Source organism: Pithys albifrons, chromosome 5 (genome assembly GCF_047495875.1).
Source record: "Pithys albifrons albifrons isolate INPA30051 chromosome 5, PitAlb_v1, whole genome shotgun sequence".
Classification (NCBI taxonomy): Eukaryota; Metazoa; Chordata; class Aves; order Passeriformes; family Thamnophilidae; genus Pithys; species Pithys albifrons.
The window spans coordinates 24074718-24088497 of record NC_092462.1 but is presented as its reverse complement, the minus strand read 5'-3'; the positions used below and the strand labels follow the sequence as shown (position 1 = coordinate 24088497).

The following is a 13780-nucleotide window of genomic DNA, read 5'->3' as shown; positions in this document are numbered from 1 at the left end:
GGAAGCCAGATCACAGGTTTTGCAAAATGTTTCTATAAGACTGTTCCAGAAGACTGATATGGATGATAGCATTTTGATTTTATTCTGAAAAGCCAGATGGAATTCCCTGTTCTGCATCTGCCACAGAGTGTGGACATGAACAATTATCTTGCAGAACTTGGGACAAAGTCTGAATTTATTGAAACCAGTAATCAGTGGAGAGAAGAAAACACCTGTTTGAATATCGTGCCCATTTTTTTCCTCATGAAATTTAAATAAGTCAGTACTGTGTAATTAAAAGAGAGTGTGAAACTGTATGGAGGCATACAATGAGTAAAAACTGTGTCAAATTAAATACAGTAGCATCGAAACCATGTGCTTAAAATCCTTGGCTCAACAAAGAATTTAAGCGCAGGCTGAAATCCCACTGAATGCAATGCCAAAGCAAAGATTTTTTTTTTTAATTAATTCAGCCTGGCCTAATGCTTTTCTTTTAAAGTTGTACTATAAGCTTCCATTGGGCATAGACATGCCAATGCCTGTAGTCTTTTTCTAAAATTTCAGTGTCAGGATTCCCATCCCCAAGTTACAGTTCATGGCCATGTTTTCAAAAGCACAGTCAGAAATACTGAGGCTTTAGGGATCTTGGGCAACAGCAGCCTATCCAGCTGCAGGAGGTCTCTGCATCTGCTGCAGTTTTTCTGGGAGGAGGGTGAATTCCCACCCCATGTCCCTGGGAGTTTTACCATGGCACTGCTCCAGACGTGGAGTTTGCAGCATTGCAGGTGTCTCAGCAAAAAGACAGGCTGGAATCCTCTGGGCTCGCATGTGTATGTGCTGCATAACAATATCTAACAGTGGTAAAGTTTCCAGATGAGGAATAATTAAACTGTTCCTGGTACCGTAATGCTTATACTGTTGTCTAAATCTGCTTTCAGTTTTTTCTGTATGAATGATTTCTCTGTGTAAAACATTATGGTAAGGAAGATACTAGAAATGTCGTCTTTAGCATGTGTAGCTGAAAACCAGAGCTGGCATATGTTCATGTCTGCTTTCCCATATAATCCCCTTAGAGCTGCAAAATGGGATCTGTGGCACTGGTGCTGCAGCTGCTGTGGGCTCGTGCTTGTGCCTCCAGCCCACTGCACACAGGGGGCTCATGGGGACTGTGCACATGAAGAGATTGAAGGATTCAGACATTAAAGTAAATCTGAGGGTTGATTTAAATTTAAGTAGCAGCTGATACCTGTAATGATTTCCTAGTGAGTTCTGATGTATTATCTGTACAGCAAACAAAAATCCTTATTCTCTCAGAGATAATTAAGTTCCCTCTCTTTTTTCTTTCTTTTTTCTTTTTTTTTTCCTGAAAGCCTTGCCTTTTGGGGGAGAAATTACAAGATGCATTTCATTTGTGTTCTTGATTAAACAGATCAGAATGATTATCAGCTTAAAACTCTTTCTGTAAGGACTATATATTGACAGTCTTGTAGTGGCTCAACATTTCTGGTGTTCTTCAATAATTTCTGTCCCACTTCTTGGAGTACTGCAGCAGTACAGTCCTTTTTACCTGCTGGCATTTTTCTTCAGCAGTATTTCCCAAAGAAGGAAATGCCTGATATCTGCAACAGCCAGATGCATTTTGTTTGATGTAATGATTCTTATAAATCATTGCTTATTTTTAGATCATCAGTCCTTTTCAGGGCTCGCTGCTGATTTCCTTTCTCTCCTTGCAGTTTGAACATGCCCTGACCTGGGTTCCCACATGTAGTGAGAATGGTTCATCAATATGGTTTGCACTGATCATTCATTTGTTATCTTCTCTTACACTTTCTTGCCCTCTGTCTTCCTCTCTCACTCCCTCCTCAAAGCAAAGCCCCAACAGTATTGCTTGACTTCACTGCATGGTGTTCTTGTGAGCCCTTTTAGGTATTATTATTTTTAGTTCTGAGTCATGCATGGTGCATCTAGCCATGAGCAGGATGCTCAGTGGCATGTTATTCCTTTTTTTTTTCTCTCCCTGCCCCCCCCCCTTTTTTTTTTCCTAAGTAAACTCATCATGGGGGTCTGATCAATTTGTTTGTAGGCTCTTTCTGTGTATGCTTAGTGTGAAAAAGCCCAAATATCATAATGCCCTTTATCCCATATGTCCCTGCTGGCCTGTATTGGCCTTTTGATTTTTCACTCACTTTAAAAATGAGAGAACATGATAGGTCAGGTTGTCTTATCTCTTGATAGTTTCCTCTTGCTGTACTCTCTTTTTCCTATTTGCTCTGGTGGTTTCAATATAATCTGATCCAGAAAAAATGTCTTGGGCAAATGTTATCTCATGTGCTGTATGTTTTGTGCATCAAACATATCACTTAGCAACAGGAACTGCAAATACCTCTACCTAGCCAGCATATAGTCAGAGTCCTGTTTTATTTTAATTAGCAACATTTCTGGCCTTGTGCATTTGATTGAATAAACTAAGCTGCTAATTAAAAGGGTGCAATGACATAATAAACAACTTGACACAAATGCATTGCTTGCTTTGTAAGCATTCTTATCATGATTTGGCATGAAGACACTCCTAAATTACCTGCAGTATTTTTTTATTGCCTTCAGCATTGTACCTCACAGTCTTCTCGCAGAAAAGCCACTGTCACAGCACTAGCTGGAACATTTATTCCTCAGCTGGAAAACAACTTCTCCAATACAGTGCTGTAGTTCAAGCCTAAAGAAGAGAATTACCAAATCAAATGTCTTCTGCCAATCAAAACCTGGTTCTGCTGTGAACGGTGCCATAGGACATTTGCCACATCTCTTCAGTACAATAAGCTGTGCCTGGGGCAAACTCAGCAGAACTAACACAGAGACTGATGGAGCAAAAGTAAAGGCCTTGTCATTAGGTCTGTTACTTACCAATGCCTTGACAAGGATGTTAATGATACTGCCTGAAGAGACAGTCTTATCTTTTCACTGAGTTAATTTTTATCTGGGATAGAAATGGAGGGGGTTTTTTTTGTATTTATTCTTCCTTCAAACCAGCAAGGTTGGACTGCAGTGTATAATTTATTTCTGTGAGTTGGTGACAGAGTGGCATTTTAATACGATCTTTTTATTTATTTATTCATTCTGTGATTTGGCCAGATATGGTTGTTTCCATGCCCAAACTATTTTTCATGCGAGCCATTCTACAGCCCATTGGTGTGCTCTGCCTCTGGACCCACCTCGTAGTGTGCACTAGATTGCCAGTGTCCCCAAAACATGTGTCAGGGTGCATTGTGCCTGGGCACCAAGTGCTGCATTTGTCTTGGCCTCAAACACTTGATTTTAAAACGCAGTACCTTGGACTGTGGTGGCATTGGAATTGGCTCAGTGTAAGCTGCTGGACCATCAGAACAAAAGCACACGTGCAGGAGGTAGCACAGATATTTTTAGTCACAGCAGACATGGCTGTTGAGAGTAAGCTCTTCTCTCAGATATCAGATGTAAATAAACTGGAGGAACTGGCTTGATGCCTTTAAGAGAAGAGGTGTCATCACACAGGCACACCCCACATGAACAGGTGGGGCTGTTCCTGAGAAGTGATCAAGCTTTATGAAAGCAGCACCAGTGTAAGAGAAAGTCTGTGTTTGAGGGGTAGTAACACCAAGGTTAAGCTTCACTGCTGGTCTTCTGCCTGCATGTTTGTTTCCTGCAAAACCTACTAACAAGGCTTTAAGCTGAAAAGGTTTTTCTCTTTTTTTTTTCCTATCATTCTCAGTCTGTTTCTTTCCTTTTGGATGTTCTCTGCTTAATTTGTTTCTTTTCTGTTTTTCAGACTTTACTTAAGCATTACGTTTCCATTGGTGTTGTCAAATGTTCTATATTATTTTTTATTTTCTTTCTACAAACATCACTGATCTTTTTCTTTCCCCCTCTTTGGAATTCATAAGAAGATCCCATTTATGCACAGAAGAAAGGTATTCAATAAGTTAGAAGGCTTAAGTTTTAATAATTTTCCTAATGCTTAACAAGATAATACATGTTAGGATGCCAGTGAGAGATTTGTGTTTGACTTTTTTACTCAGTATCATTTTATATCTGTTCAATTCTACATCTCAGAATAGTCTCTGAGTTTACTTTTTTCCCTTGTTGTGCTTCTTAATCTGAAATTATATTTCCAGTTTTCAGTTCTCAAATCTTCTAGACTTAAGTCTTAGTCTCTAGTCAACTAAGTTAAACAGTGACTGAAAAAGTTTAATTTACTTAAAAGATTACTAGAAGAGTGTGGAATTGTAATTAACAAATAGGGATGGTGATACTTGGGGGAAAAAAAAGATAAATTGTGTTTAAATGCTTTCAGGGTAAGAGAGTCTGAAACCCATGTCTTGTGTATCTTGAGACTAAATTCTGTGAGATCACAGTAATTGAGGCAGGAAGGTATCACCCCTCTATTTCCTGAAAAACCCAACTGAATCACTGGTGTTTTATTTAAATTTTTCATTAAGCTGTTACAAGTCTATTATATTATATTTAATTCAGTTACAGCTGAATTACAGCTGTTTCTCCCACTCTTTATTGTCTAGAACTAGGCATTTATGCTTAAGTGTTCATACCTTTTTTATATTTTTTATATATTTTCTTTATATTTTTATCTTTATATGTGGGAGATTTGAAAGCCTGCATTCTAAGTATCTAGTAAAGAGAAAACTAACTTTTTCAGCCAAAACTAGGACAGTAACCTGGTATTACCTCATATGAGGTCCCACATTTTCCAATACACCATCACCTTTCCTGGTTTTGGTAGATAAGCACACAGATCCCATTCCCTTAGTCTGTGGGCCATCCCTGTAAAAGTCTACTGAGTTCATTAGTTCCATGACCTTGAGCTCCATCTGTCATAACAGTCTTTCAGGGCAGGAAAGATGGTGTGTTGTGTTGGACTGTTGCATGCTGAAGCCAGTTCTGATTCCATCACCACTGCACCTGTCAGGTTTCATCAAAGCTTATTCTTCACTAATGTGATGATTGAAGGGAAGTCGGGTTCAGATCCCCAAAAATCTGTAGTGGTGGAGATGGGCCCTGCAAAGCACCCAGTACAGTGATGGGTATAAAGCTGTCATAGAAGAGGTAATACATAGTCTTATGTAACAGTTAGTGTAATACAATTTAATTTGCTGGCTATTGTCACCCAAAATCAAATCCCTTTGAGGCACACACCAGACTTAACCATCCTCCCACATTACCCACCAAGTACACACAGGTCCTTTGAAATTCAAGCGCAGGAAAAAAAGAATCGAGTACCACCTTTTCACCTCTTCTAAAGTGCCAGGGTATCAACCACGCTACCTGCTCACCTGGTGCTTACAATGAAGCAATGCTTCCCTTTCCAGAGGTAGTCTCAGACCACTGAAAGTTTAATTGTAATTGAGAAATCTGCAGTAGAAAGGGGTCACAGTGTCTGAGAAGACTGAAACTGTGAGAATTATTACACAGTCATCTCCCAAAAGCCACCCAGCAAATCTCGTGCTTGGCAGTGTTGGACCTCTCCAGACCTGCCCAGAGCAGCTGGCACCTCATGAAGAAGGAGAAGGAGGAGCAGTGTGTGAAATGCTGATGCTACTGGCACAGATGGGGCTTTTGCCATTGAGTTCAGCAGAGCCTGTATTTCCTTACAAGCCCTTTCAGCTGAAATCACTGTGCTCTCATAATACAGCAAAGGAGGGTCTGCACAGCAAGGCCCCATGGCTCTGTCTCCAGCAGCTTTCCACCTCTTGCATCCATCACCTGTGTTCAGCAGTGCTCCCATGCCTGGTGTCCCCAGGCAGCTGTCTGTGTCCCTGCTGCCCCTCCCTGGGGCTGTCTCCTCTACTGCCATAACTGTCCCCCTCATTTTTGCCCCTTTCTACTGATTTAGCATCTGTGATGGGCTCTACTTTATAAAATGGATCAATTTGCTAGAATTTGAAAATAGAAAATTTCATTTTTGTCCTTGAATTCTGGAGTAGCAAAGAAGGAAGTGTTACTGTGATGTGTAAGGGGTTTTTGGGTTGTGCTCTGGCACTTCTGAGGCAGGAGTTGGCAGGCAGCACTGGGACAAGTCAAGGGTACCTGTACTTCAGAGACCTTTGGGAGAAATCCTCATGATATATGTGGTTATGATTCTGATAATTAAATGAAACTGGTTTTCTGAGTGAAACAGGGCATTTTCTTGGGGATGTGGGTGGTTCTTTATTAAAATAAATGCCTTGCTCTGATGAATGAGAACTATTTGCTTTTCCCTTGCTTGTGGTTCTTTCTTGGATGTACAGGTTTTGATGATATCCAAGTAACAAGTACACCTGCAAACTCAGCTGAACTGTAGTCTGTGTTGCATCATACTCTCTTTTATTTAGGGCAGAGTATTGTGTGAGTTCACAAATTTCAAAATAATTGTAATTTTGAGCAGGCCATAGGAGTGATGGAAGGAAGTTGCTTTATGGAATTCCTTTACCCACTGCCAACCAACACAATCCCTATCATTTCCTGCTGGTTTTCAGGACTCTGCCTTTAGGGTTTATTACCTTTTAAATACTTTTTAACTAGGGATAGGAAAACTCTTAATGGACCTTTCTGGCCTTAAGTTTAACCCATTTTTTTTAAATGAAACATGATTATTTTCTGCTTAAAATTATTAGATTATTAAATAGATTTAAATTCCATTTTTGTTTTATTTTTCTTTTTAACTTTGTTTTATGATTTGGGCACAGTTCATGTTGAATATCTTTTTGGCATTTTGACTTTTCTAAGAAACATGTTTGTGAAGGGTATGGTCTCTGAAAATGTTTTTGAAATGGAAAAGTATGTTGATGAATAAACATGCAGTTATAAAAAAGGATCAAAGTTATCAGTCTTGACCTGTAAATGAAAAAAATAGTGGTTTCAGTTTTGACTACAACTGTGACTTAGTTTGGGAAACTGTAGCATTAATATGATGTTTCTTGTATTCAGGATGTGTATTTCGTGATGAATTGTTTACAAATCCCTGTTAACTTTTTTTCCTGTGTTTTCCACAGGAGCAACAGCTGCTGCTCGAAAAGAGGTTATAAGAAACAAGATACGAGCAATAGGAAAAATGGCTAGAGTTTTTTCAGTGTTAAGGTAACATTTTGTGCTGTTGCAGATTTTTTTAATGTTAAAGGACACCTTTTAATGATTACTTAGAACACTCAACTGTTAATCAAACAGCAGATTGCTATTTAATATACCACTCATCAGAGTTTTGCTGCAACCTTTTCGAGACTGTTTTATTTATACAATACTGCTGGTTATTATGGCTCTGAATAGCCTTCTTCCTCAGGGCTTTTGCTGAATGTAAAACACAAACAAAAGACATCAGCAAAAAAATTGCAATTACCTCTTTTAAAAAATTGCTCACCAGGTGTAATAATTAACTTCAAGCCACTGTGAGACAGGACTTAAACATGCAGAAAGAGTATGTTATGCATCACCTCTCATTACAAAAGAAGCCAGCTCTCCCACTTTGTCACCCACAGATGTTGCTACAGCCACGAGTAAAGATGACTAAATATGAAAGCATTAGGGTCATTTAACTAGAAATCCAGGAAATGGCTGTGCAGGCAAGAGCAGCTCGTTACTTTGGGCTGCACTCCCCCGAACACAGGAACATGAGTAACTAATTGCTACCCAGTGTTTAGAACTCTCCATTTGATGTCTCTGAGCAGAAGAGAAAACATGCTGTACTGTGCTGAAGTCTAAATATAGCAAATACAGTTCTCCCTTTCCCTCAGGAAACTGTGTATTGCTCTGCTCTAGTCAGTTTGTGACTGTTACAGTTAGTGGAGAATCAAGAGAGATCTAAAAGATTTATTGGTGCAATTGTACGACTGATAAAAGAAGAATAAATAAAATAGTTACTTGAAAAACATACTCCTAATTTTAGAGGAAACTGAAACTTGCTTTGTTTGAAACTCTCCTGCATCATGCAAGCAGTAGGCAGGATCTCAGTGGGGCACAGCAGTTTGCCCTCACACGCAGATTGCAGCAGGATAGCCCTAAACAGCATACTGAGACAGAAGACTTCGTACCTGGGGTTCCCAGCGTGTTACATGTGAATTCCTAGTGATGCACAAGCTACTTCAAAATGTGCCCATAAAAATAAAGTTGGCATCACGCCTTTTCCCGGAACAAGATGAGGGAGCAGTAAGATGTTTCCACCTGCTCCTCCATACCACATCTGGCAGAGAGCCTGCAGCTGACATTGCCACCACCTTCATAAAACAGCAGAATTATTTTTCTCTGATGATAGTTGAGCAAACAAAGTTTGGGAAACCTGGCTTTCTCCCATAACCTTCAACCACAGCTTCTGGATCTGTTGTGAGTGCATCCTCCCTGAGGTCAGAGGTGTGTTCGGCAAATAAACCTGCAGTGGGTGGTTTTTGCTAACTGATCTTCCAGGGGGATGAGTGACATTTCATCCCAGCCACCATTGCTCCCCATTGGTCATCTCTTTTCTCTGAGCAAGGTTGATTCTCCTCAGCTAGGTGCCAGGCTCCTAGACAGCAAAAGTTACAGCGAGTTAATCTTCCAAATACAGTTCCTATAGAAAAGCCGGGGTTATTTTTTCTGTCTTGCTGGCACAATCCACATGGAACACATGAGTGTCTCGTAGTTATGTGTAACCCTGAGAAGACTGCAGTGGCACTATCATCTATACCAACCTTTTCTGGAAAAGTTCTTGTTTGAGTCATAGCTGGTTTATGAAATGTATTTCACTAATTCTTGGAAAGCATTTCCTAATAATCAGCACCTGACCACCTGCAAAGGACTCAGTCAGGCAGCTCTTCTCTGGGCTGGAGTGGCCTCTTTCCTTGACAATGTAACCTGAATGTAAAGATGAAATAATTTCATCCACTTTAGTTTCAAAATTAAATCTCAAAATAGTGTTGTATTGGGTTTCAAATGTTATAAATGAGCTTTGCTGAGAATAGCCATCATAGAAACATTGGCTTAAGCTTAGGAAGACCTAATGAGGTCCTGTCATTGCTTCTCTCTGACTTCATTTCTTGTCTGACTTTTATTTTGATAAATTTAGACAGAAGGGAAGTTAATAAAATAGTTAATAATTTTATTATTGTATTTTTAGTGTAAATAAAGAGGAAACTGAGATTAGCTCAGTTTGTTAGAACGTGGCACTAATAACACCAAGGTCATGGGTTTGATCCCAGTATGGGCCATTCACTTAAGAATGGGACTCAATGATCCTTGTGGGTCCCTTCTAACTTAGAATATTCTGTGATTCTGTGACATCAAATGGAAATTAAGGAACACTGAAGGCTAAAGAAATCTCAGAATCTGTGATATAGAGCTTTCTTGTGCATATGCAGTTTAAAGATAATAAAAATACAGTGAATAAACTTATCCTATGAAGGTGAAGCTAAAAGTCCCATTGCAGTTTAATTTAGAATAAAAAAAAGAGATAAAATAGCCTGAATAATCAAGAGAAAGTAAAAACTTTATTGTGTAACTCTTGATGATAAAATACTGTGTTAATTCTGAAAATATTTCACTGTTGCATTAGTTCAAATTGCCTGGGAAATTTGAAAGGAAAACAGTCACAATTTGATTTTGACTATTACACAAAGAAAAGTGAGTAAAAGGAGATTTATTTTCAAACTAAAAATAGAACTTGAAGAGTATGCATAGTAGGTAAACAAAAGTTGTTTAAAATTCCTAAGTAATTCAGGCCACATAGGTCTAAAGAAAATTGGAAGTAGTAGTATTGCTGAGAGACAGTTTTGATAGACAAAGCTACATTATCCTCAAGTAAATGTGGAACTAAATTTTTTGTGTTTGCTTCTTCCAGCTTAATGTCATTATACACTTCAAAGTAAAGTATTTCAAAATAGGTTTCTCTTAAGGAATTGGGGTCAATTTTGCTGCTGAGAAAGTATGTCATCACAAGCAGCATTACAGTCCATGTAGAAAGCTGTACTTAAAGGCTTCTCTGGGTAGCTGTTGTATTCCTCTTGCCATTTATTAAAAACTGTATGTATTTGAAGACCAGCAAAACATATGAAGGTTTCTTGAAACCATTTTCTTGAATCCAGTATTTTTTTAGCATACAAAACTATTAAGATCACTTCTAACAAAGTGGAAGTGCTTATTAATTTTAATGAACTTTCAGCTGCCTTTCTTTAAGTGATGATCAATTAATAATGCATCTGGTTGCTACTGTAGACAAGAGCAAAACAACAATTTAAGTTGATTTTGGATGACAGAGCGTAAGATGCTTAAATGCATTGCGGGCAAGAAGTGATCCTTTTGCTTCTCCTCAGATCTGTGGGTTTGCACATCTGTTGTTTCACAGATGCAGATTATGGTGTTAACAGTAATGGGAGTCTGCATAAGGCGTGATGCAAAGGTTAACCCTGTACACAGCAGGGAGGGAAGCTGCACTGGTGCTGATGGTACCACCAAATTCAGTCTGTCTTGGTGAGGAGACTACAGATAACCAAGTCATTGTAGGGCATGTGTAGCTTAAGGTGTCTAAAACATGTTCTAAGAAAAAAGAAGAGAATTTTTCACTTTTGTTTTTTACTTTCACAGAGAAGAGAGTGAGAGTGTGCTGACACTGAAAGGTCTGACTCCAACAGGAATGCTGCCCAGTGGTGTGCTCTCTGGAGGAAAACAAACACTGCAAAGCGGTAAGCCTGTTTGCCTTTGTGTCTTGTTATGTGTAGAAAAAAACCAATTGGTTTTCAGCTGCAGAACCTAAGAAAAGTAACCTCAGCTGTCTCAGAAAAAAGCAAAGAACAGAATAAAACAGGTGGTTTGTTGTGCTGGAGCACTTGTGAGCAGTTCATGTAAGGCCACTTCTCAAACCTTATTATGTACCACTGATTTTCAGGGAAAGGGGCAGGGGGTGGAGTCCCTGAAAATCAACTGTTCAGAAGGGTAGATCAGGATTGCATGTGAAGTGTGCTCTTTCCACAGTTTGCAGCATCTTTGGGGGATTTTTTTTAAGAACAAACTTTGATACATGGAGTACTGAAGAGTCAGCTTATATAATGACACTCAAACTTCTATTTTATCTGATTTGTTCTTCCTCATAGAGAATCACCAATGGAAAATAGCTCTAGAATTAGATTTTCTCTCCTAGCAATTCTAGGTGACAGCATGAGAACAATTTCTCTCTGATTTAAGCCCAAGTGAAGGGAGGCTCTTAGAAACACTGTGTTTGCCTTGTACACAAACACAATATAGATTTTCAGTTTTATACCAAGTGCTTCTTGTTACAGGAAATTTGTAAGTCTATAGTAGGGATGGCTTTGATTCCTTTTGGAATAAGGAACTGCAAAATACTTAATTTACTCCTGTAAGCTCTGTGATTTTTTTTCTGTGTGTACTGCTGTAGTGTATATTGCAGACGCACAAAAAGGTCTCTCATATATTGAGGTTCTGTTGGCAGTAGATTTAAGAAATAGATATGCTTTGTAACCCTGACACAGTCTCAGCCTCTTGTTTTCCTGTTTCCTTCCTGGAGCATTCTTTCTCCATATTTTTACCTTTACTCTCTCTTTTACCCAGAAGACTCAGGTATATGGTGGTAAACCTTCTTTTCCCCTCTTTTCCCTTCCCTTTTTTCTTGTTGATGACTTGTGTGTTACAGACATAGTAACGTTCTGCTTTGAAAATGCTGCAATATGATTTCACAGGATGCCTTTCTTAATGGGTCTGTGGTCTTTACCTAGGCTTTTCTCCCTATAGTTGCTTTACATTTGTCAGAAAATTTGGTCCAAGGAAACTGCTATTGTTGCCCTGGCAAAATCTTAGGAATAGAAATGGTCTTGAGAAAATTGCCAAAAGTTCTTGTTAGAATGGCTAAAAGGAAAATCTCCTCATACTGCAGTATTCTGGCTGAGTAAAACATTACTATACACAAGCTTCTGCATTAGTTAACACGTAGTACCCCATTCACCAAACACCCTAAAGCTGACATAGTTTCTGTTAAGCACACATATTACCATATGTATTAACAGAAAATATGAGTAGTATGTTCTGTTGTGGAAGTACACATTTTAGTCCTTATTTTTTTCTAATGTGTCAGTGCTGGTTTGGATCTGGTTATTCATTTTAATTTCTCATCCTAGTTACCACGTTTTCTTTTCTTTTAAGTTTGCATTGGTTTCACTTCCTGATTTTTGCCATCCTTCTTGCTCTGCAGCTTGAGAGGCATAGGCTTACCTTGGTGCATGCGGGTTGGTTCCTCTCATTTCCCCATGCAGCAAGACAGTAGTATAGATACTTTAGAATTTATCTCAATCATATTTAACATCCTAACTACAACAAAAAAAATGGAATTTTATGTAGGGGAAAATAAGACAAAAAAAAAAAAAGAGGAATTCCTAAAATCTTGACTTCTTAAGCTATTCTCTAAGTCAGAGAAATTCTTGAAAATCAGAATTTCTTTTGAAATATTTACTCTATTGGATTGCATTTGATGATTTGCATCAGCTTCTAGATCTCTCACTGTGAAAAAAAATTCATACCAAAGCTGATGGGTAAAATCAAATGAAATTATATTTTAAGACCAATGAATGGTAGAACAGTGGTAACAGGGTATTCATAACACTGCAGCAACCTCCTGATTACAGACTTTGCTCTCTCTGATCAGGCTTTGCAATTTTGGAGGTCCAGCAGCTTTCAGTCTTATATCTACATCCATTGATTTAAATAAAATATTAGAAGAATGCTATTTCCGGAGATTGGGTTGACAAAAAAAAAGCTTACAGACAGAGCAGACTGGGCAAGGTTGCAAGCAAAGAAAGCTTTCTGAGCAAACTGTCCCATGCTGTGGGGAGGTTTCTTTTAGTCAGGAGAGAGAAAAAAAAATAACTGTGAGAAGCTGTATATGGGACTCTTTTGCCTTGTACTGGCAGCTAATAATTTTTAGGCTGATTTTGTAAGTGGTATGAATTTTGCATGATGGCTTTATGCCATTTTTTGTTCTCTTTTGACAGGGCAAATCAAACTGCTCTTATTCAGAGCTGGGATAATTATATAATGACCTTTTCAGGTCAGATGTGCAGTATGAAAGGCATTAACACTTTACAGTTCTTCTGAGTCGAAAGAAGACTACTCAAATGTGTCTTTAAAAGCTTTAGTTTGTGAAACTTGTGCTTCAAAACAAACTCTAGCTTAATTCAATCTGCAAATTACTGTTTTTGTGTAAGCATTCTCTGTGTGTCTGTTTTGCCAAAATCCAGCACTTACAGTAACATTAGTGTTGTAGCTCCTTTGCTGTTCACTGACTTGTTCTTAGAGTTAAAATCCTCTGCTCATTTTTCTCATTCGTTTTGCTACCCCTTTCTTCTCTTCAGCTACTGTTGAGGCTATTGAGGCTGATGAAGGTAAATTGGCCAGTCCCCTTTCTGTTGGTGCCACAACAGATAAGGGCTCTGCTGGGTGTATTCATTTTGCTGTAGCTTGTACAGATTGTGTGGGTGTTGGGCTAACAATTGTGGCTCGGTATTAACCAAAATGTAATTGCTTTAAAGGGGAAAATGTTCTCTTTTTGTTTGTTTTTTTTCTGTTGCTGCTGTTGAAGCTTTTTTCTTTCTGAAAGTTACAATCACGTTGGAGTCGCTGTATGTTGAACTAAGCACTGAATAATGCCACAGGAAGAGATCAGGGAACTTGGATTTCACAGGACCTAAGTCAGCAGCAGATCCTAAATGCTTTGTGACACTTAGCTCAAAAGCTGTGTGCTGGAGACTGGCTCTTGTCTCTGCCTCAAACTGTCCTCAGTGATCTGGAGTCTAGGAAAACACACAGC

General features: G+C 38.8%; 1 protein-coding gene across 2 annotated transcripts in view; it reads left to right on the top strand.

Moving 5' to 3' along the window:
- The window catches only part of PPP3CA (protein phosphatase 3 catalytic subunit alpha), a 184662-nt gene that overhangs the window by 166324 nt on the left and 4558 nt on the right, over window positions 1–13780 (top strand). Inside the window, exons 11-13 of one of the 2 annotated variants that reach the window (XM_071555919.1) lie at window positions 6999–7083; window positions 10552–10649; window positions 13326–13355. In XM_071555919.1, coding sequence (XP_071412020.1) covers window positions 6999–7083; window positions 10552–10649; window positions 13326–13355 — 213 coding nt within the window. The remainder of the gene's footprint in view (window positions 1–6998; window positions 7084–10551; window positions 10650–13325; window positions 13356–13780) is intronic. The other variant, XM_071555920.1, reaches the window with a different exon arrangement.